This window comes from Tupaia chinensis, unplaced genomic scaffold (genome assembly GCF_000334495.1).
Source record: "Tupaia chinensis unplaced genomic scaffold, TupChi_1.0 Scaffold144255_1, whole genome shotgun sequence".
In the NCBI taxonomy this organism is placed as follows: Eukaryota; Metazoa; Chordata; class Mammalia; order Scandentia; family Tupaiidae; genus Tupaia; species Tupaia belangeri.
The window spans coordinates 1,954,487-1,975,504 of NW_006204113.1; the positions used below are offsets into that span (position 1 = coordinate 1,954,487).

The 21,018-nt window shown below is 51.7% G+C and overlaps 1 protein-coding gene across 3 annotated transcripts in view; it reads left to right on the forward strand.

Annotated features, from left to right (window-relative positions):
• Nucleotides 1–21,018, forward strand: part of SUFU (SUFU negative regulator of hedgehog signaling) — a gene marked incomplete at its 5' end in the record, with an annotated part of 149,979 nt that overhangs the window by 101,267 nt on the left and 27,694 nt on the right. For 2 of the 3 annotated variants that reach the window (XR_003547511.1, XM_014583333.1), the window contains 5 exon segments: nt 3,288–3,430; nt 4,326–4,411; nt 4,679–4,751; nt 7,442–7,598; nt 9,723–9,834. Coding sequence is in view for 2 of the 3 variants with exons in the window: in XM_014583333.1 (XP_014438819.1) it covers nt 3,288–3,430; nt 4,326–4,411; nt 4,679–4,751; nt 7,442–7,598; nt 9,723–9,834 (571 nt within the window). 3 annotated transcript variants of the gene reach the window in all.

The window sequence follows — 21,018 nt, forward strand, 5'->3', positions numbered from 1 at the left end:
GGGGGTGTTATGGTGTGGCCCCCCCCCCAGGGGGTGATTTCTCACTTTTCTTCTTCTTCTTTTTTTTTTTTTTTGAGAGGTGTTTTGCGATAGGGCGCATCATGCACTCGCCAGACAGACAGAGAGAGACAGAGAGAGAGACACAGAAAGCGAGAAATCACCCCCCAGGGGGGATGGTCACACCGCAATCCCTTCTCCTCCATTCTCCTCTCGGGATCTTGGGCACGCACGCACACGCGCCCCGCGTGAATTTTAAGCCACTGGGTCCGGGACACGAACCACGGTCGACCACATGGGAGTCCAGTGACATAGCCATTACGCTAACTGCTGGTCCCTCACTTTTCTTCTCTGGTGAGCACATATACCCTATAGCAAAAATTTAAAATTAAAAAAAAAAAGTAGCTCTATATGTGTTGATATGAAGTGATCCCTAATATATGTCAAAAGACAAAAGCACAACAATTTGAAGAGCTTAATTGACTTTATTTATAATTCTAGAATTGGGCAACAGTTCATTTCATATAATAGAATAAATGTACCAATTATCCTAGTGGAAGAGGTTAATTTTATAAACTGAGAGGAGCTGAAAGAGGCAGAATTAAAAGAACAAAAAGCATATTGATCATTTAGGTTTTTTTAGTTTTTGTCTTTAAGAGGTTTTTGCCTTAGGGTGTGTGTGCTTGCTAAGGAATGAGAGACACAGGCAGTAAGAGGGAAAGTGAGCAATCACTCCCCTGAGGGGAATGGCCATGCTGCAGTCCCTTCTCCTCCATCCTCCTCCCAGGATCTATTACACACACACACACACACACACACACACGCACGCCTGGTGTGATTTTCAAGCCACCAGGTCCAGGTCTCAAACCACACTTGGCCATGTGGGAGTCCAGTGACATAACCACAGTGCCACCTGCCGGTCCTGGGTTGACCATTTCAAAGTCACTTTCCTTGTGAGGAAAGGACAGGGAGATCGAACTATAGGAAGACAGCTGATGAGTTAACATCTGGTTACTTCAAGTTACTTCTTTTTATTATTATTATTATTATTATTTAAATTTTGCTATGGGACATGTACACGCATCACGGGGAGAGAGGAAGAGAGAGAGAAGCATTCTCTGGGGAAATAGCCATGCCGCAGTCTCTTCCATTCTCCTCTTGAGATTTTGGGTGCATACACACATGCACCTGGCCTGATTTTCAAGCCACCAGGTCCAGGACTTGATTCGCATATCGGGCCATGTGTAATCCGGCCAGCATAACCACCACGCCACTGGCTGGCCATGGTTACTTCTTTCATGCAAAGATTAAACATCAGAGGAAACATCATTATCATGGAGATAAAAACTGGCCTATTTGTGAAACTAAGGCTCTTACCTCTTTCCTGATTTCCTGAAGATCAGATAACAGCTTTGACCTGGTAACATGGAAACATGAGTAACTCCATTTTGATTTGTAGTCTAGCCTACAAGGGCCTAGTGCAAAAGCTTAGTCTAAAACAGTGGCCTTCTGTGATTTTTATTTAGCACATGTAATTAAGTGAAATCCTTAAAATAATATGCTTTCACTTTTGTTATGAGGAGAAAAAGGCAAGGGGACCTTAGAATGCACATAGGCGGGTAAATGCAGAGTACTTCAGGTACCCAGAACGAGAGTCAAGGATGGCAGGGTCAATGCCTTGTGAGTTTTTTCGCTTTGTTTTTTACCTCCCTTGTGGTAATGGTGGTCTTAAACAAAAGTCTTCGAAAAATTTCTGCCTGGGGGCTGGTAGGTGATGTGTTGGTTAAGGGCACTGGACACCCACATGACCTACTGTGGTTCGAGTACCAGACCTGGTGGCTTGCTTTCTCACTTTCCTTCTCTCTCTTTCTCTTTCTCTCTCACTCTCTCACTCTGTCCCTCTCTGGTCAAATTAAAACAAATAAAGTTAAATAAAATAATTGTTTTAAAAAAAGAGAAAGATTTCTGCCTACAAAATGCAGTGTTAAGGCTACAAGGTAGCCATGTCCTCGTGGAAACAGCCACCTGCAGTCTGTATGTCTGCGCAGTGGTGTGTGAGGCACTGTCCAGACCTCCGCTTACTTGAAGCGTCTAGTGCATCTCAGAAACTCTTTTTTTTTAAGAATTATTTTATTTAACTTTATCATTATTATTATTATTATTGTTTTCCAGTTTAGATCAGAGAGAGAGAAAATGAGAAAGCAAGCCATCAGGTCCAGGACTTGAACCACGGTTGTCCATGTGGGAGTTCAGCACCTTTAACCTCCGTCACCTGCCAGCCCCTCAGAAACTCCTAAATCTCGACTTGTGGGAAAGTGGTGACAGATCTCAAAGGCCTCCCAAGGCCAGACATTGCCTTCCAAGCACTATTTCAGCAGCACAGAGATCCTCACTTGTTGTTTATTCCGGGTGAAGGGCTTTCATGGCCTTCAAACCTCCCTGTGGACTTTCAGCCTGGTGGCCTACAGTTAAACACTTTTCTTTTTCTTTCCTTCTTTTTTCTTTTTTTGGAGAGGTTTTTGCTATAGGGTGCATGCGCTCTCTAGAGAGACAGAAAGCAAGAAATCACCCCCCAGGGGGGATGGCCACGCCGCAATCCCTTCTCCTCCATTCGCCTCTTGGGTTCTTGGGCATGCACACACACATACCTGGTGTGAGTTTAAGCCACTGGGTCCAGGACTCAAACTGTGGTCAACTACATGGGAGCTCAGAGACATAGGCATTATGCTAACTGCTGGTCCCTTTTTCTTTGTTTTTAAGAGAGATTTTTGCTATAGAGCACGTGCTATTATCAAAGAGACAAAAAGTGAGAAGTCAACCCCCAAGGGAATGGCCATGCAGCAGTCCCTTCTCCTCCATTCTCCTCTCAGAATTTTGGGCATGCACGCACACGTGCCTGGCGTGATTTAAGCCACGGGGTTCAGGACTCAAATCGTGGTTGACTACTTGAGAGTCCAGCAACGTAACCAGTACGCCGTCTGCTGGTCCCAAGCACTTTATGTTTTTCTTGGCAGTCCCATCAGGAGTGAGGTGCCAGGGAAGTGAAGCAGATGCCCGAAGTCTTTTTACTTCCTGGGCTGTGTGAGCATCCTCACTAGCAGCCTGTCCCTTTCCACCCAAGGCTGATGCAGTTGGCAAGCAGGAACAATGAGCTTTTTAGGGAAATATCAACAAACTCTTCTTACACCCGGAGTGAATGCTTCCCCCTCCTTCATGGGCTACTTTGTGGGGGCAGGTGAAGAGCCACCTGGACTAGGTGGTGAGACCTCGGCCTCATGTCTCTCCCACAGAGAACACCTTCTGCAGTGGGGACCACGTGTCCTGGCACAGCCCTTTGGATAACAGTGAGTCAAGAATCCAGCACATGCTGCTGACTGAGGACCCGCAGATGCAACCTGTGCAGACACCCTTTGGGGTGGTTACCTTCCTCCAGGTGAGGTGCAGGTTGGACGTTGGCTTGTGCCTTCCCTGTGGGAAAACTCCTGGCAGGATGGGTACGGGAGCTGGGAGCAGGCTTACATAGGAGAGTGGCAGACACGGGAGGTTTCCTCTGATCTTCTCTCATTTTCGGTTCTCTCTGGTGGTTTAGAATCAGGTGGTCCAAAGGAGCCTGCTCAGAGTTAATTTGGAATGGGAGAAGAAAGGAGAGAAAGGGGTTGTTTGGGTGGGAGAGAGTGGCTGGTGCTGAGGGGCAGCATGGAGGGTATTTTGTGGGCCAGAGAAGACCCAGACAGCAGAGGCATAGGCCCCCTCAGCAGGCAGCCAGCACTGGGCCAGGCTTGCCCTTTCCCAGAGGACCGTGATTCTGCCGTACCCCCGCTGTGGCCCATGCTCACTTTTGGTCGAGATGAGGTCTGTGTGCAGGTTCACTTGGTTCCCTTGAGATTTACTCAAAGGCTTAGCCCCAGAGAAGGAAAGGGGCTTCTCTGCAAGCCGCTGGGGCCCTCTGGTTGTGTTGCTGAGCTTGCTGGATCTCAAAACCTCCTCGTCATGATACTTGACTGGGTAGGAAGTCTCCTCTGCCCCAGAGACATGGCTGAGGGCCCACCCTGGGCTGGCTCCGGCCTTGGTCTCCTTTGTGTCACCCAGACACCTGCTGAGCAGGGTCGGGCCTCAGTGGCTGCGCGGGACCCCTCCATGGACCCGTCCAGCTCCAATCCAGGAAGCTGCTCCCTCCTAAGGGAACCTTCCCCCTCCGGGTGTACTAGTCTCTGAACACAGATCCTGCCTGAGGTCCCCACACATCAGATGGCCCAAGAGAGCCTGGGGAGCTGACCTCCTGGGAGGGACGGCCATTAACACACAGTGGCATCTCATCCCGGCCTCAGATTGTGGGCGTCTGCACCGAGGAGCTGCACTCAGCCCAGCAGTGGAACGGGCAGGGCATCCTGGAGCTGCTGCGGACGGTGCCCGTGTGAGTACACCCCGCCTTGGAGGGGGGAGCCTGGCTCTCGGCCGGGCATGGGAGGCCCTCCTTCACCCTACCTGTGGGGTGCTTCCTTGCCTCGCTCTTACAGGCACTGGTTTTTCACCTCAGCTTCCTGGTGGCTCACTCCCCGATGGTCCCTGTGCCCAAGCTATCCTCTCCCCCTCCCCGGTACCGTGGGCCTGGGTTCGTGCATCAGCTGGGCCCACGCACACCAGCCCTTCAGTCACCACGTTTCCCCTTTCCTGTCCACAGCGCCGGCGGCCCCTGGCTGATAACTGACATGCGGAGGGGAGAGACCATATTTGAGATCGACCCACATCTGCAAGTATGTCTTGAGTGAGGAAAACCTTTCCAACATCCTGTGCCTAGGCCTCTCCCAGATAACACTGGCTTTCATCCTGGGGAAATAGAGGAGCTCTGTGTCGTGAGTGGGAGCACGGCACGATTCGGACTTGTCCCCCGAATCTTGCAGAGCATACGAGGAGCAGAGATTTCAGGCCGGGAATGCTTATCTCAAATGCGTGTATTTTCTCATGACAAATGATGAGTTTTATCATATGTACATCATACATTGGTTTAACAAAATCAGATCACCAGCAACAAAAGAAGATAAGTACATTGGCTATTTGCTGGCTTGCCCAGTATTCATCCCCTCACTTCTTAAAAGAACACAGCCTTCCTTTCAGGGAGCAGCCAGCAGCCACCGTCCCTCCATCACAGGCAGCAGCACGGGTGGTACTGACTGCAAGCCCAGCTGCAGCCGTGGGCACTGGCTCCTCTCTCTACCCCGTTCCTCCCTCCGACTCATTTCCGTCTTGGGCAAGCACTCAGCTCCTGCCCCGGAGAGGCCAGCACCCCTTTGTATAAAGGGCTCTTTACACACACGGGCCTGCCCACACACTGGTCACCTGGACGGAGCTTTGGCGTCATCTTTGGTGTGTAGGAGTGCTCCTTTGGCGTGCAAGTGAATTTGAAAGCTGCGGGAGCATAACCGCCTTTCTTGTAGGCAGCTTTTGGCATCCTGCCATGCCTCTGCCCCCTCTGCCCGCACCCCAACTGCAGGCCATTGCTGTGTCTGAGTCTCTCATGCTTCCGCACAACCCAGGGAGGCCACAGGTAGCTGCCAGTTACAGGTCCTAGAGCAAGCAATGTGGCCGGCAGCCCCGGTATTCCTCACTGCAGGCCTGTGTCCTCATTCACAGACGATGCTCCTCTGTTTTCCTAGTGCCTTTAACAGTGAAGCTTTCACATTGCTGCCAGGACCCTCTGTTATCTCTACTTTAAATTTGATTTCCTTGTAGCTTCTGCTTATGCAAGAACCAGGAACCACCAAGGCTGTGCTTCCCTAAGTCCTTGTTCCGCAGCCGCACTGGGATCTGCATGGGGTGCTATGGGCTGTCGTTTGGCCCCAGCACTAAGCACCAAGTACTGAGAAAGAACCTGGTTTTTGAACTAGTAGGGTAAGCAACCTACCCTTTGCCTGCTCTCTGGGAGCAGTTCTCCCTAGCCCACAGGCTCCCCAAGACCAGCCAACAGGCCCCAGAGCTCCTAGAAGTCTTTCCAGGGGGCCTGTGGGGAGAAAAGGCAGCCGTCATTCCCGGTACTGTGTGCGCCGAGTGTGAGTCCTCTGCATTTGCTGTGCCCTCTCAGGCCTGCGGCCACCAGTGCACTGTAGAGCTGGCTTGTGTTGCCTTTGACCGCAGCTCTACCCCTAACCAGCTGTGTGCCTAAGCAAGTCCCTTGACTTCTATGAGTTTAACAAACCTTGTTTTACTTATAAAGTAAGAGGACTGGACTAGTTGAGCCAACTGTCTACCCTCAGCTCTTGACCTGAGTGAGGGACTTCAGAGCAGCCGGAGGAGAGGGGAAAGTTCAGGCTGTCCCTGAGCGGAGCAGACCCCACTGGCTCCTGCCTGGAGCAGGTAGAATTGCTCCCTTGCCATCAGCCTCTCCTGCTCAGAGCCTCAGCTTTGCTCAGGCTGATGGTAGCACTGGGAAGGGGGAGAGAACAGTTGATGGGAAGGGGCATCTGGGTCCCTAGAAGTAAGGACAGCACCTGTCCTTTCCCGGAGAGGCTCCCTGGCTGACCAGCACCCTGGTGTGGTGGCTGAGAGACCATGAGGAGTGGGTCAGCAGATAGGAAAGTGCAGGGTCTTGTTGAGGTGCTCACCCAGGGGCTTTGTTTGGCCCACATGGCTGTTTATGGGCAAAGTTGCTAAAGCTACAGGTGACCTTTAATCCAAAGCCCAGCATCACAGAACTATTTTACCAGAAAGTCCAGGGTTGTTTTGAGTACAACTCTTCCTTGAGGCCATTTGGAGTGTTTGGACTCACAGTGCCAAGGCCTGCACAAAGGCGAGGCCTCCAGGGGAGTCTGCAGATGGTCACTGCCCTCCAGGCCCCCATTTTAGTCTAAGAAATGGAAAAAAAGAACTCCATCCAGAGTTCTTTGCCGAACAAGTTAGCCCCCGCAGCTAGGGAAGGTCCAGCCCTTCTGCTCTCGTGGGTGCTTCCTTGTAGGACCACGCCCTCTGGTGGTAAAAGCGGAAACTGCAGGCATGGCCTCTCCTGGCAGATCTTCTCCCCTGTCTTCTGTGGCAGGGACTGGGGCGTTCTAGGAGAAGAGAAGGGGTCGTGTCTTTTCTAGAGAAGTAGGTCCTGCCTTGCCACATAGACCCCATGGGCCAGCATGGAGGTAGGGGGTGGAGTCATGATTCAGAAACAGGTATGAAGGCCATTGTCCTTGAAAGCTGCAGGTAGAGAAGCTTCCATTGGGATTTTCATTCCTCCTGGCTCCTCCTAGTCCCGGTTTCCCTGGAGAGTCCAGCGGCTGCGTAGACTGCCATGCACGGTAACCAGGGTAGCACCAGGTCAGAGGCCTGCTCTTCCAGCATCTGCCCCACGCTCAGCACCTCCAAGGGCTCCGTACATGCTCTCAGGGTGGTGGCTGGGAGTGGTAGCGTCCTCAGGCCACCAGTTCTCTGAAAGAACTCTGGCTCTTTGGCTCTTTTCAAGCAGGAGCGAGTTGACAAAGGCATAGAGACAGACGGCTCCAACCTGAGCGGTGTCAGTGCCAAATGTGCCTGGGACGACCTGAGCCGCCCCCCCGAGGATGACGAGGACAGCCGGAGCATCTGCATCGGCACACAGCCTCGGCGGCTCTCTGGCAAAGGTGGGAGCAGTAGCCCAGCCTTCCTCCTTCCTGTTCACCAGGCTGCTTTCCAGACTCTCTAGGATGGGTCTCAACAAAAACAGCCTATTCAGTAGTTTATTTCCTGACCTGATTCAGACAGCAAGTGAAGTCTTCCAGCAGGGTGGAATTGAGGGAGCTTTATTAGCCCAGTTCTGCTAGCTGTGTTTCCTGTGTGTATTTCAAATGCACCACCAGCGGGAACCATTGTGTTTTAGATTTGCTCCTTGCAATCTGAGGTCATGGAGGTGAGTGGAAGCCATAGAACAGTTACAGGAAAAGTCCATAGTCCACCCAAGTGCCAGGGAACAAGCATCGGCCACCCACGGAATTGACACAGAGCCCAGCATTGGCCTGAAGGCCATGCCAGGCCCGAGGATCACTCTAGCCTCAGGCCCTCCCAGCCATTTAATGAGAGAGGCCCGAGAGTGAGGCCTGCTTGCAAATGACTCCCACCCCACTGTCCTGCAGATACAGAGGGGCCTGTGGGCAAGGCACCCTGAACCCACTGCATTCCAGGTGGGGTCCTGGAGAAGGAGGATGTGGCTCTCCTGTTGGAAGCTCCTGTGCTAGTCTTGGCTACAGAAGCAGTTGTGGTTTTTAGCAAAGGGTGTCCCTAGCTAACTCCAAAGGAAAAGTGGCCATTCACATATACATGGGCTTGCAGCTTCCTCATCGACTTCCTTTCTCGATTCCTCCACCTTTTCTTGTTTTTTGAACAGTAAGATGCTTGTAACCCTGAATAAAATACCTACATATGTGATAACACTTGTGAAAGGTTTTTTCCTTTCTGAAAAGGACAACTTAACTCCGTAGTGCAAACATTTGCCCCTCCTCCTTCCTTCCCGCTCTTTCCCGTGGTATGCCAGCCTATAGGAGGTACGGGGAGAGGAAACATGGCTATTAGGGTTATTCGGTTGCTTTTGACAAGAGGTGATTTACAGAAGGATTTATAGTCTCGTCCAAAGTGTTGATCATTATTGGCTCTTTCTAAAAAATTATGAAATAATCCATGTTAATTCCACAAGTTGAACAAAAAGTTAGTAATCATCTCCCTATTCTGAGCCTACCCCTTTGTTTAAAGAAACAATGATTTGTTTGTTTTAGTTTTTGTTAAAATGTGCATGCACTCGCTAGAGAGAGACAGAAACAGAGAGAGAGGGGCGGAAGTGAGAAATGACCCCTCAAAGGGGACGGCCACACTGCAATCCCTTCTCCTCCATTCTCTTCTCAGGATTTCAGAACACAGGCACATGCACTGGTGTGATTGTCAAGCTGCTGAGTCAGCAGCTGAGCTGAGACTCAGCCACTCAGGTGGCTCTGTGGGATCCAGCACTTTAACTTTCACACCACCTGCTAGCCCTCCTTTTAATGTTAATTTGCTTTTTTGTATGGGTTTAGAGTTTGCAAAGATAAATCTTAGATCAAAATCTTGATAAAGGAGACCAACTAATAAGCTTCACTCCAAAAACCAGTGAAGCATCTTACAAATAAACCATTCTACTAAGGGACTCCTTTCTCCCTGCTGGTCCTGCCAGCTCCTTGGAAAGACAGAACTCCCGGGGACAGGCCAAGGTGGGGTGAGGGCTCACCATCCACTGACCTGGACCAAAAGAAAGGGGTGGCAGGGTTAGGCACTAGTGGATCATCCAGGACCCGGAACATGGGTAAGAGGCACTTGCGCGTTCCTGGCAGAGTACTTGTAGCCCTCACTAGTTTTCATTTCAGCGGGCAGAACTGCTGGGTGGCCAGGGAAGTGGCAGAGGCTTTGTCAGTAGGTCACCTTTCAGGTTGTAGTAACTTTGGGCAAGGAAGAGGATAGTGGACAGCACCCTTCTGAAGTCCAGAAGTTACTTCCTGTGTCCTGCAGGAATGTTGGTCTTCCAGCCCAGTCCTTCTTGAGAGTGCAGTGCCTGCTGGGCCCCTCTCCTCCCCCTCCTGGCCTGAACTCGGCTCTCACATCCTCATGCCCCAGGCAGGCTCAGGACCAGCCTGCATAGCTGCAGCTGCTTTTCCCAAGCGCATCTGCTGAGCCAGGCCTGGGGGGCAGGGTGGGGTTACTGGGAACCCCCAGGGCCATCGGACAACTTAGTGGTATCATTGCAGACACAGAACAGATCCGGGAGACCCTGAGGAGAGGACTTGAGATCAACAGCAAACCTGTCCTACCGCCAATCAACCCTCAGCGGCAGAACGGCCTCACCCATGACCGGGCCCCGTAAGTTCCCCAGTGTTCCAGGGCTGGGACAAGAGGACAGTTTTGTCGTGAAGGGCTTGCCCCTGTGGACTGCCTGAGAGAGAGCCATGCCCCTGCTAGTCCTCTCAGGATAGATCTCGGGTCGCTGGTGCACACAGGTCTCTGGGTCACGGAGGCCTGAGTGGAGACCTCGTGGACCATGAACATGAGCATCAGTAAATATTTACATGGGCTGTGTGAACAGACGCAAGACCAGTTGGGGCAAAATCGGATGGGGGCCTCCCAGCCGTGTGGGAGTCCATTGTGCTGAGCATGGTTCTCTCCTTATCTTGGCCTCGGCCAGAGTTGCCCTTCCTTCCTTCCTGGAGCCTGGTCTCCGGCTGATAGCTGCAACCCTGGGGGCCTCCCTGTCTGGCCAGCCCCATACTGGACGCCTGCTGCTGAGGCCCTTCTTCCTGCCTCGCTTCCCTGGGGCCCAGGGAAGGGAAGGGAAGTCTTTTGCAGGCCTGTGCTGTCTGTCCAGGGGCCCCTACAGCCTTTGGGAGAGACTGCGTGCACCTCAGAGGTCAGATCCGCTTCCTGCCAACCTTCTTCCTCTGATAGGGACCACGTGGTGAGCAGGCCTGGAGCTGGGCACCCCCTCTGCCCTTAGTCCCAGGGCAGCTCGGGAGAATGGCTCCTGGCAGGGGCTGCCTGGGAGCTGGCAGCCCAGAGCAGAGCCTTGCCTGCCAGGGAGGAAATTGCTGTGCCTTAGGTTAAAAGAGGGGTCGACTAACCCTGCAAGACAAGGGTGATCCACCTGTCTTCTCAGAAGTCTTTCGTATACCCTTGCTATGTGGCTAGCGCAGGGCCCAGGGGTCAACCTGGGGTGCACAGACTCTTCCTTTCAGGGACCGTGAGTGAAACAATTCCATTTCTTTTTGTTTGTTTGTTTTTGTTTTTGTTTTTGTTTTCATGACATAGGGTGTATGAGAAAGAGAGAGAAGTGCCCTTCATAGGAGTTTGTCCCACGGAGCGACCCTTTCTCTAGCCCTCCCAACTGCTCAGGGTTCTTGGTACCCATGCACACGCAGGGTGTGTTTTCAGGCTAACCCCAGGTGCCCATCCCCATGGTCGGCCAAGTGGCCTCTAGTACACAGACCAGGTACTAGGGACTGCACCTCCTAGGCTGGGCTGAGGCATTAGCTTCTGATGACACGTGTCAGGCTGGAGGCGCAAGTTGTTGGAAATGGCTGCTGCTTTGGATCCTAGCCCCCGTTGCTGCTCCGTGATCCCTAGGCACTACAGAGCAGGCAGGTCAGCACGATCTAGAGGAGTTCAGGACACCTCGGAGGAGGAAGAACGTGAGATAGTCTCAAAGGTGACCTAGTCTTTTATCTTTTGTGGCTTTTTTTTTTTTTTAAGAATTTTTACATAGGGTACATGTGCTTGCCAAAGAGAAAGAGACACAGAGACAGAGGGAGAGTGAGAAATCACCCCCAGGGGAATGGCCTTGCCACAGTCCCTTCTCCATTCTCCTCTCAGGATTTGGGGCATGCCTGCATATGCACTTGGCATGTTTTTTAAACCACCAGGTCAGGAACCCAAACCACCGAGTCAGCCATGTGGTATCCAGTGCCTTCACCACCACACTACCTGCTGGCCCAGAACTAGAATTTTAATAAGCATTAAATTTGGGAGAGACTGTGTATACCTCAAAGGTCAGATCTGCTTCCTCTGATAGGGGACATGTGGAGGACAGGGCTGGAGCTGGGCACCCCCTCTGTCCTTAGTCTCAGGGCAGCTGGGCTGCCCAGGGTGGCTGACCCAGCGTACCTGCCATCCAGAAGCTGTGAGAGTTGAGCTCTGTGGCAAAAGCCTCAGAGTGGCTTTCGCCCCAGCTGGGGGCTTCTCCAGCCCTGAGTAGCCGCACTGAAGTAGCTCAGGCACTGTGCTGCTCCGCGGCAGCAACAGATGGCCAAGCTGAGTTGCAGGGCATCTGGAAGCTCTCCACCTACGAGTCTGGACCCCATCCCAGGGCCACACTTCTTCTGCGCCCTGAGCTTGGCTTCTCATCCTGGACCCTGTTGGCACCGTTGAGAGGCCAGAGGTATTTGCAGGCTTAAAGTCTTGAGCAGATTGCCTATAACTTGGAGACCATCTCTGTCCAGATGGCCCTCTGCCTCTGGAAGGCCAGGGCCTGCTGGCAGAGGGCAGAGGCTCCTGTAGAGATACAGCCCACTTGCCCCTCTTATATTTGGGACAGACCTGAGATCTCATTCTCTGTGTGAGCATACTTGCAGTTGCTGCACCCCAGACATTGTAGGGGGCACAGGGCTCTATGTTCCTAAATGCACACACAAGCCCAGACTCTGCCCACACTCTGAACAGGCACAGGGGCATCAGCTCGTTCAGGGCTCTCTGTAGACATCAGCAGAGAGGCTTTAGCCTCTAGCCTTTGCCCCACATTAGCTGAGATACAGAAATATCCAGAGAGACAGGCGGCAACAGAGCTGAGATGCCAGCCCTCGGTGTCACCTCCCCTCCTTGCAGCTCAGGTGCCCGGTCAGGTCTCTGAAGTGCCAGAATCTACAGTCTGAGGGGATCAGTCTGGGGAGAACTTCTCTGAGGTTTTCAGTGCTGATCACTAGTTTGTTAGCAGTCGGTTGATAAATGGCTCCTCCTTTGCCCAGAACATTCTCCAGCACGCTCACATCTCTCCGCCTCTAGCTCCTTGTTATCCCAGGATCGATGATGATGGACTCAGTTCAGATTAGCAAGCACAATTGTAGTATCTGTGCTGCCCACTCTGGGACCTGACCCCGTTTCAGATAGACCACATGGACGTGACTGAGAGCCGACCCAAATGTGCTGGCACCAGTGTTCGCTCTTGTCCCTGTGCGGGAGCAGCCAGCGCGGGCCTTACTTTGTCTGCGTGTCTGGTTTCCCTTTAGTCAGGATTTCTGGATTGAGAGCTCTGATGCATGGTCTCTGTGGGTCTGTCTGTGGTCTGAGGCCACAGAGATGGAGCAGTGGTTCAGAACAGCTCATCAGGCCTGGGCACTGGCTCTGGGTTCTGGCCTCCTTGGGGGAGTCAGGCACATGTTCTTTTCAACAGCCACCGCTTCCACGGTGCTTATGGTGACCCAGGTAATGTTCCAGCGGCTTTAGACCCACGGCACGTCAGTTCATCCTCGTACCACCCCGCGGAGGAGATGATCTTTATGCCCTTTACAGATGGAGGGTGAGGTACTGAGAGACCGAGTAATTTGTCCAAGGTTAGCTAGGGGAAGAGGGTAGCATAATCTGTCAGCCATCAAAACAGGCGTGGTCCTCTTCACCCCACGGGGACCCCATGGGGGTGCAGAAGACTCTGTCTCAGCGGTAAGGATGACCCTCATTGGTGGAGCACGCCCGACTAGTAGCATGATTAGCTCCCTCTCACGTGACACCGAGGACGGGACGAAAGCTCACATTCGGAGCTAACTGTGATTATTTTTTTTTAAGAATTATTTTATTTAACTTTATTTATTTATTTTAATTTGACCAGAGAGGGACAGAGTGAGAGTGAGAGAGAGGGAGGGAGAGAGAGAGAGGAAAAGGGAGAAAGTAAGTCGCCAAGTCCAGGACTTGAACCACAGTCAGCCATGTGGGAGTTCAGTGTCCTTAACCACCACGTCACCTGCCAGCCTGCTAATAGTGCTCATTTAACTCTAGGGAGGGTGTCTATGAGCCCTGGTGATTCCGAACTCCAGAAATAACCAGCCATGTCCAAATCAGCTCATCTATTCCAGTGTTACTTTTTGATGCAGGGCCTTGTTTCCTTCATGTTCAGAAATGAAAACACCCCTGTCTCTGGCCTCTTTACTACTTAGGGCTAGGGGATTACTTGCTTTCTTGAGGTCTCATATCCTGCTTCCCAGAAAGGCAGCCCCTCTGGGTGCCCTGCTCCTCTCCTACCCTCCGTTGCCAGCCCCCCACCCCCGCTCCGCCTTCCTGGAAGGAGAGTCCTTGGCCCTCTTTGGGGCTTCTTCAGCATTTCACAACCCTTGCATTCCAGCCATGAAATTTGTATCTGGCTTTTCCCAAGATGATCAGTTGAGAAAAGCCTCCTTCGGCTTGCTGGCGCCTCCCTTCCCACTGCCTGCTCGGGTGAGTTTGGAAGCAAATCCTCTGTGCCACTTGAGGACAGCCTGCCTGAGAGACGATGCCTGCCAGCATCTGCCAAGACCGGGAGGTGGGGGGTCACTGGGCACCTTCTCTGTCTGACATTGCCGGGCCGGACGTGGGCTAGTCCATGGCGTCCGCCGCCAGCCCCGCAGCCTCTGTACAGGGACATGGAGGGCGTGTGATCAGGTGCGCCGGGGGAGGTTTGCAGTCCTGTGAACCGTCACTCAGATGCTGGGAACCGGCTTCATTATTCCAGGACCTCTTTGTCTCCCGGCCAGGTCGCCAGGTCGTATCCCCTCCAGAGGGGCCGGGGCCTGCACGTGTGGGGCGGGGAGGCCGCTCACTGTGGAAGAAGCTCTGTGGGTTGTGGCACACCAAGGAAGCAAACCCACCGTCCTTGCTGGACCAAGCGGCTCGGCCTCCCAGAATTGGACCAGCAGCTGTTAAGGCTTTTTTTGGAAGGAAGTGGCCTCAGTGTCATAGAGAATTAAGGCTTTGTAGACGAATTCTCCTGTTGCGACGTCCTCACCCGCACCTTCCCTCACACGCTCGTACGTACAAATCCTTCACTCTACTCGTGGGAATGTCTCTGCTCCCATCCGTTTAGCTTTTTGCATGGAGTGACTTCACTGCCGCTGATTCCCATCTTGAATCACTTGTGACCTGGCCAGGAAGTCATCCTTTAAAGAAAATTGTGTTTTGATTTGCTCAGCCTATGAGGTCCTTGAAAATTAATTAAAAGAAAATCATCTCATTTACATCCAACCTATCAGTGAATGTGGGTGAAGGAAGGTGAGTTTCCATCTGGGGAAACATCTGGGCCGGTGCTGGGGCTGCACGCACCCAGGGCCATGCAGGGTGACCCAGCTCCAAGGGGTCCCTCGCGTAGCGCAGTGGCCAGCCTGGAGCTTACCCTGTTGTGGTGGCCTCCTCAGCACTCCCACACTGGGGAAGTAGTTGTTCGTGCTGGAAAGAAAACCCAGAAGACACAGCCTTGCCCTCAGGGCCGCAGCCAGGCTTTGCTGAATGGAGGGGAGGAGAGGCCTCTGGCTCCTGCTTCCTGGGCCAGCATTCTTCTTGCCCCTTCCTCTGATCCTGTGGTCACGCTAAGCGCCTGCACATGCCTTTCTCGGAAGCACATGTGGGAAAGGGCAAAGGCAAAGCCTGCATGTGTCAGCGTCTGCTCGAACCCCGTTCTTTGCGTGACCTCTCCAAAGAGTTGGAGCCGCGGCCCGTGGTAACAGCCCCCGTCAGAGTTCTGGATTCTCAGTCCAAACGCAGCGTCCCCCATCCTCCAATTGCACAACTAGGAGTATTTTTATCGCCCACCCTTGATCCTCAGTGTCACCCAACACTTCAGCTGTGAGTCACTTCTCCAGGGAAGGGAAAAGGAAGGCTTAAAGGTAAGAGCTGGAGAGAGGAAATGACTCAGTGTCTCGGAAAAAGAAAAGCCGGGCTCTGGCCAGAGGCTGTTCAGGAAAGCAGGGTAGTCTTCCTTCCCACCAGGAGTCAGGGGTGGGGCTGGGGACGGAGGCACCTGGTGCCCAGAGGAGTGAGTAGTTGGTTCGAAACTCTTCTAACCTTCACGCAGCTTTTCCTTTCCCCGTCTTCCAGCCACACCCTGTCCTACTCCTCTGTCACTGTATTTCTTCGTTGGCATGTTCGCAGTGAAAATACTGCATTTTATCATACCGGTAAACACCAATAACCTAACCTTCTGTGGCCTTTACCCTGGTCTCGTCCCTATCAGAGAACTTGTCAGAATGACCAGTTGGATACAGCCTTGTGCTTAACTGTAACTACGAAAGCAAGCTGTCCCCTCCCCACCCCACACCCACGCCCTGTCCCATTCCTGCCCTGAAGGCGACCTGCAAGTGGTTTTTTTCTCTGGAAAGTTCAGAGCTTTCGTCAGCAATCAGAAAGCAAAAGGAATAATCTCCCAGGGCGAGAGGCAGAAGCCAGAGTTTGGGCTGGGCTCAGCATGTCAGTCCACTTCTCTTTTGAATGGTTGCCAACCCTTATGCCCTGGTTCCTGTTCCCGGGTGTCCCTGAAGAGAAGGCACCAAGTCTTGTGGCCGAGGCAGACGTCATGACAATCACAGGACAGGGTTATGGCTAAAAGGAGCCTCGGTGGCCCAGCTCCTCCCCGTCCACCCCTGCTGCCTTGGCTAGAATGTGACCAATACCCTTTAGGCTAAAGTGGGAAAGGTAAGACTTCTCAGTTTGAGGAGATGGGTGGAAAGGAAGCGTGGCTAAGGGCCTGTCAGCCTGTACGTTGTTGGAGGGTGACCGAGGACAGGACCGTAATCATACAGAAGTGGAAGTCAGGAGTCTGTCTTGATATCGAAGGAGAGGGTGTGTTAGGATATGTAAAAAGTCACCTTATGTAGTGAGAAGTATAAATATAGAACATGCTATATCGACAGGTGGTAAAGATGAAATAACTGGGATGATTTAGATCAGTTTCCTGAATTACCGAGTTGTGCCTCTAAGCCATCCGGAAACCACCCGTTGGTGCCGTGCAGGAAGTCTCCTGGGCTCGGCAGGTTCTTGTGACTGGGCAGAGTTTTACTCCCTGTCGCATGTGTCAGATCCATGTCGTGGACCGCTGTTTTCTCCGCTTTGTAAACAGGAACACTGAGCCTTAGGTAGTTACAGCCTCCTGGGGCAGCTGCAACAGTAAGCATCAGCTCGGAGTGGAACCTTGGGTCTGTGACCCCTGCCCAGGCCTCTGCCCCACCGCATACTGCCTGTAAAAGAGAACATCAGTGGAGGGGTGCCCGCCGAGCTACAGGAGAAACAGCTGAGAAAGGGCCCTGGAAGCCTCCTTACCAGCATGCAGAGTAAAGCTGGTCTTTCTGCATGGCCAGAAACCCAGGAAGGTAGCAGGTCAAAAGCAGTCCTGTGGCTGAGAGGATACTGAAAAATAAGGTGAAGTCTGCTAGAGGATACGCTCCATCGAATGAGGGAGGGCCAGCCCAGTGGCACAGTCGGTGGCAACGTAAACTGCAGTGTTGGAAGCCACACGGCTGGCCAGGGATTGGCCTAAAACACACCGGCCACGCCCACATGTCCCGAGTGCCCAGGATCCAACCCACTGGAAGATTAGAGGAAGGGGATTGTGCTGTGACCAGGCCCCATAAAGGGTGCCTCTCTCTCACTCTCTCTCATGCTCTAACATAAATAAAAGGGGAAAAAAAGATCCTGATGAGCTGAGGGGTTGGGACAGGGGCCCACGGCATTAGAAGACCCTGTAGAGGGTCCTTCCCCCAACCACACACACATTCTCTATCATGAGAAAGGAAAAAGAGTAAGGAAGGCACATGGGGTATAGGAAGTGGGATCCAACGTGCAGAAGAGGCCAAGGGAATCAATCACAGGGTGAAGGTGAAGAGGGAGCCCAGGTGACAGCTGTGCAGCAGGGGTGGAGGGCAGCCAGCTCGGAGGGGAGTGAGCTGAAGGGTGCTCTGGGGAAATGGCAGTGAGAGGATAAGTCCTTGAAGTATTTGGACATCTCAGGAGGAGGGTCCGTAGACCATTCATAGTTAGGATTGAACTAGTGTAAAACACATAAACTAAGGTAGTGGGACCAGCAAGTAGCAAGATGATTGAGATGCTGGCCCCACATGGTCAGCCGTGGTTCGGGTCCTGGACCTGGCGGCCTGCTTTCTCTTTAACTTTCTGTCTCTCTCTAATCAAATTTAAATAATAGTAAATAAATGAAAAAAGAAGAAGAAGAAGAAAACTAAGGTAGTTATCAAATCCAAGGAAAACAGAAAAATCACAACAGGGCCTATTGCATGGTGCAGTGGTAACACACTGCTCCCAAGCTAGGACTCCAGCTGGTGGTGTGGTAGTTAAGGCAGCTGCATCCCACATGGCCATCTGCACGGTTTCAGTCCCAGACTCAGGCTTAAAAAACATACAGGGCACATGTGTGTGCATCCTCAAAATCCCGAGAGGAAAACGGAGGAGAAGGGATTGTTGTGTGACCATCCCCCTCTGGGAGGGTGAGTTGTGATTTCACACTTTCCCTCTCTTTCACTCTGTATGTGTCTGGCAAGTGCAAATTCCCTGTCCCAAATTTGGGGAATGAAAAACAAACAAACAAAACAACCTGATCCCATATAGCAACTGAGGTTCAAGTCCCTTGCCCAGTCTGACAAACATGCTAGGCACGCACACAAGTGCCCCAACTCTGATGGCCTAGAGGACTGGAGGGAGGGTATTGCAGTGTGACCAGACTCTGTGGAGGGTGCTGCTCTCTCTTCTCAATCTCACTCTCCATCTTTCTCAGATGTGTGCACAGGCTCTGAATGAAGAAAACAATTTTCGGGGCCAGCAGGTGGCGTGGTGGTTAAGGTGCTAGACTCCCACATTGCCAACCGCAGTTCAGGTGCTAGGCCTGGCGGCTTGCTTTCGTGCACACTCTCTCTCTGGTGAGCAAACATGCCTTATAGCAAATTTTAAAGAAGAATAATGAGAGGCCAGCAGATGGCATGGTAGTTAAGGTGGCTGGACTCCCACAGAGCTGACCACAGTTTGAGTCTTGAACCTGGCATCTTGCTTTCTTACTTTCCTTCTCTCTCTCTCTGTTGCTCTCTGGCCAACTTCAAAAAAGTAAAATAAAATAATGACAATGAATAAAATAAAATAATTCTTTAAAAAACTTTATAAAGAAGAATAATGATAAGTAAAATAAAATAATAATTATTTTTTAAGTTTATTAATTTTTTTAACTTGTCCAGGGAGAGAGCGAGAGAGAGAGAGAGAGAGAGAGAGGAAGTGAGAAAACAAGCCACCAGGTCTGGGACTTGAACCATGGTCGACTACATTGGAGTCCAGTGACATAGCCATTACGCTATCTGCTGGTCCCTAAATAATTCCTAAAAAAAAGAAAAAGAAAAAATTTTCAGAGAAAGGAAAATAATTTTCAGCACAAAGGAAAAGTAATTGTAACACAGTCATAATAACACAAATAGCAATGATCCACCTAAGCTTGCAGTATAGTCATCTTGGGAAGGTGGAATGAAAGGAGCTAAACTAGTGGGGGTCAGTGTATCATGCCTGAGAAAGCTACGAGGTGTTTGAAATACAGTGTATCAGAAATATCAAGGGAAATACCGAGAGTTAGCTCACAGAGGTGATAGTGAAAGCAAGCGTTGGAAGGCTGCCGACTGCCGTCATGAACTTCATGAAACCATTTCACTCCTTAAACTTCAAAAAGAAGAGCAAAAACGGTGGAAGTTGTAGGATCAGGTGGTAGTGCAGGGGCGGCATGTGGGCCCAACATGGGGGGAGTCTTGGGGCCGTGTGTCTCAGGACCTCCCCGAGTGCTCGTGTCTGTGCCCGTGATCTGGGCCAGCTGGGACTGGCAGTAGATCGTAGTGGGGGACTTCATGCCTTCCTCTCTGTCTTTCTCTCTCATAGAAGAAATAAGTAGATAAGCCTTAGAAAGAAGGGGAGGGAAGGGGAGGGAAGGGAAGGGGAGGGAAGGGGAGGGAAAGGAAGAAAAGAAAAAAAAGACCCAAGAGGAGAAAGAAGTGCTCTGAGCTGTTAGAGCTTGTCCTGCCTGACGAGAAGAACAGATGAGGCCAGCCAGTGGCGTGGCGGTTAAAGTGCCTGGATCCACATGGCCTACCGTGCATTGGGTCCTGGACCTGGCAACTTAAGAAACGTGCCAGGCACGTGTGCATGCGTGCCCAGAATCCCAAGAGGAGAATGGGAGAGAAGGAATTGTGGCTTGACCATCCCCTCTGGGGGTGGTTTTCTCACTTCCTCTCTCTCCACTCCAAGTGTACACACCCTGTGGAAAATTGTAGGGGGAAAAAAGAGAGAGAAAATAAAAGATGACACACTCCAGGTTAAAAGCACGAACTTGGCACCAAGGAAAGCCCAGGGGGATGTTCGCTTCCCGGATCAGGCCAGGAGTTGAGCGTGAGCAGTGCATAACCTGCGGCAGGTCCCCCGGAAAGCAGCTGCCTGTGGGGTGAGGAGAGCATTCAGCAGACCTGCTTCTGCCCAGCAGGAGGAGGATGGAGTGGGACAGACAGAGCTTTGGGAGAGAGCCTCTTGGGTGGGACAGAGTTCAGGAGGGAAAACCCTGGGCCCTGCCAGAGCAGAGCCTGGCCAGTAGTCCCCAGAGGGGGTCCCCACAGCCTTTTAGGGGGTTCTCTGGGTAAGGTTGGAAACTGCTGGCTTACACGAAATGAAACCAGTTTATTTTCCCTCGACAACACTCCTCAGAATCCGAAATGCCAACATCTCATGAATCTCTGATCTGAGATGCAGTACATTGCACCCAGCCCTGTCATACCTGTTTTTCTAGAAGTTTCTCTTAAAATTGTGTCAAACAACCTTTGGGAAGCCCTGCCCTATCTTTTAGGAAGGCCATTCTTTTAAGCATTCGGGGAAAAGATAGATGTGTCTTCATGACCCTAATACCCAGAAGGGAAGACCACTCAAAAGGGACGGAATTTCTTTTTGCGGGGGTAGGTGACTGGGAGGGCTTGCCATAGGGTGCGTGTGCTCACTGGAGAGAATGAGAGGAAAAGTGAAAAATCACCCCTTGTGGGGAATGGTCACATCGCAGTTCCTTCTTTTCCATTTTCCTCCTGAAATCTTGGGCATGCAAACACACACGCCCGGCATAATTTTCAAACTGCCAGGTCCAGGACTTGAACCATAGTCCACCATGTGGAGTCTAGTACCTTAACCGCCATGCCATCTGCTGCCCCAGGATGGGAGTTTTCGTTTTTTGTTTTTTTGGGTTTTTTTTTAGAATTATTTAATTTTGGGAACCAGCAGTTAGCATAATGGCTATTTCGCTGGACTCCCACGTAGTCAACCACGGTTCGAGTCCCAGACCTGGTGACTTAAATTTATGCCGGGTACATGTGCATGCGTGCCCAAGATCCCGAGAGGAGAATGGAGGAGAAGGGATTGCATAGCCATCCCCCCCTAGGGGGTGATTTCTCGCTTTCTGTCTCTCTGTCTCTCTGTCTCTCTCTGTCTGGTGAGCACACATGCCCTATAGCAAAAACTCTCCAAAAAAAA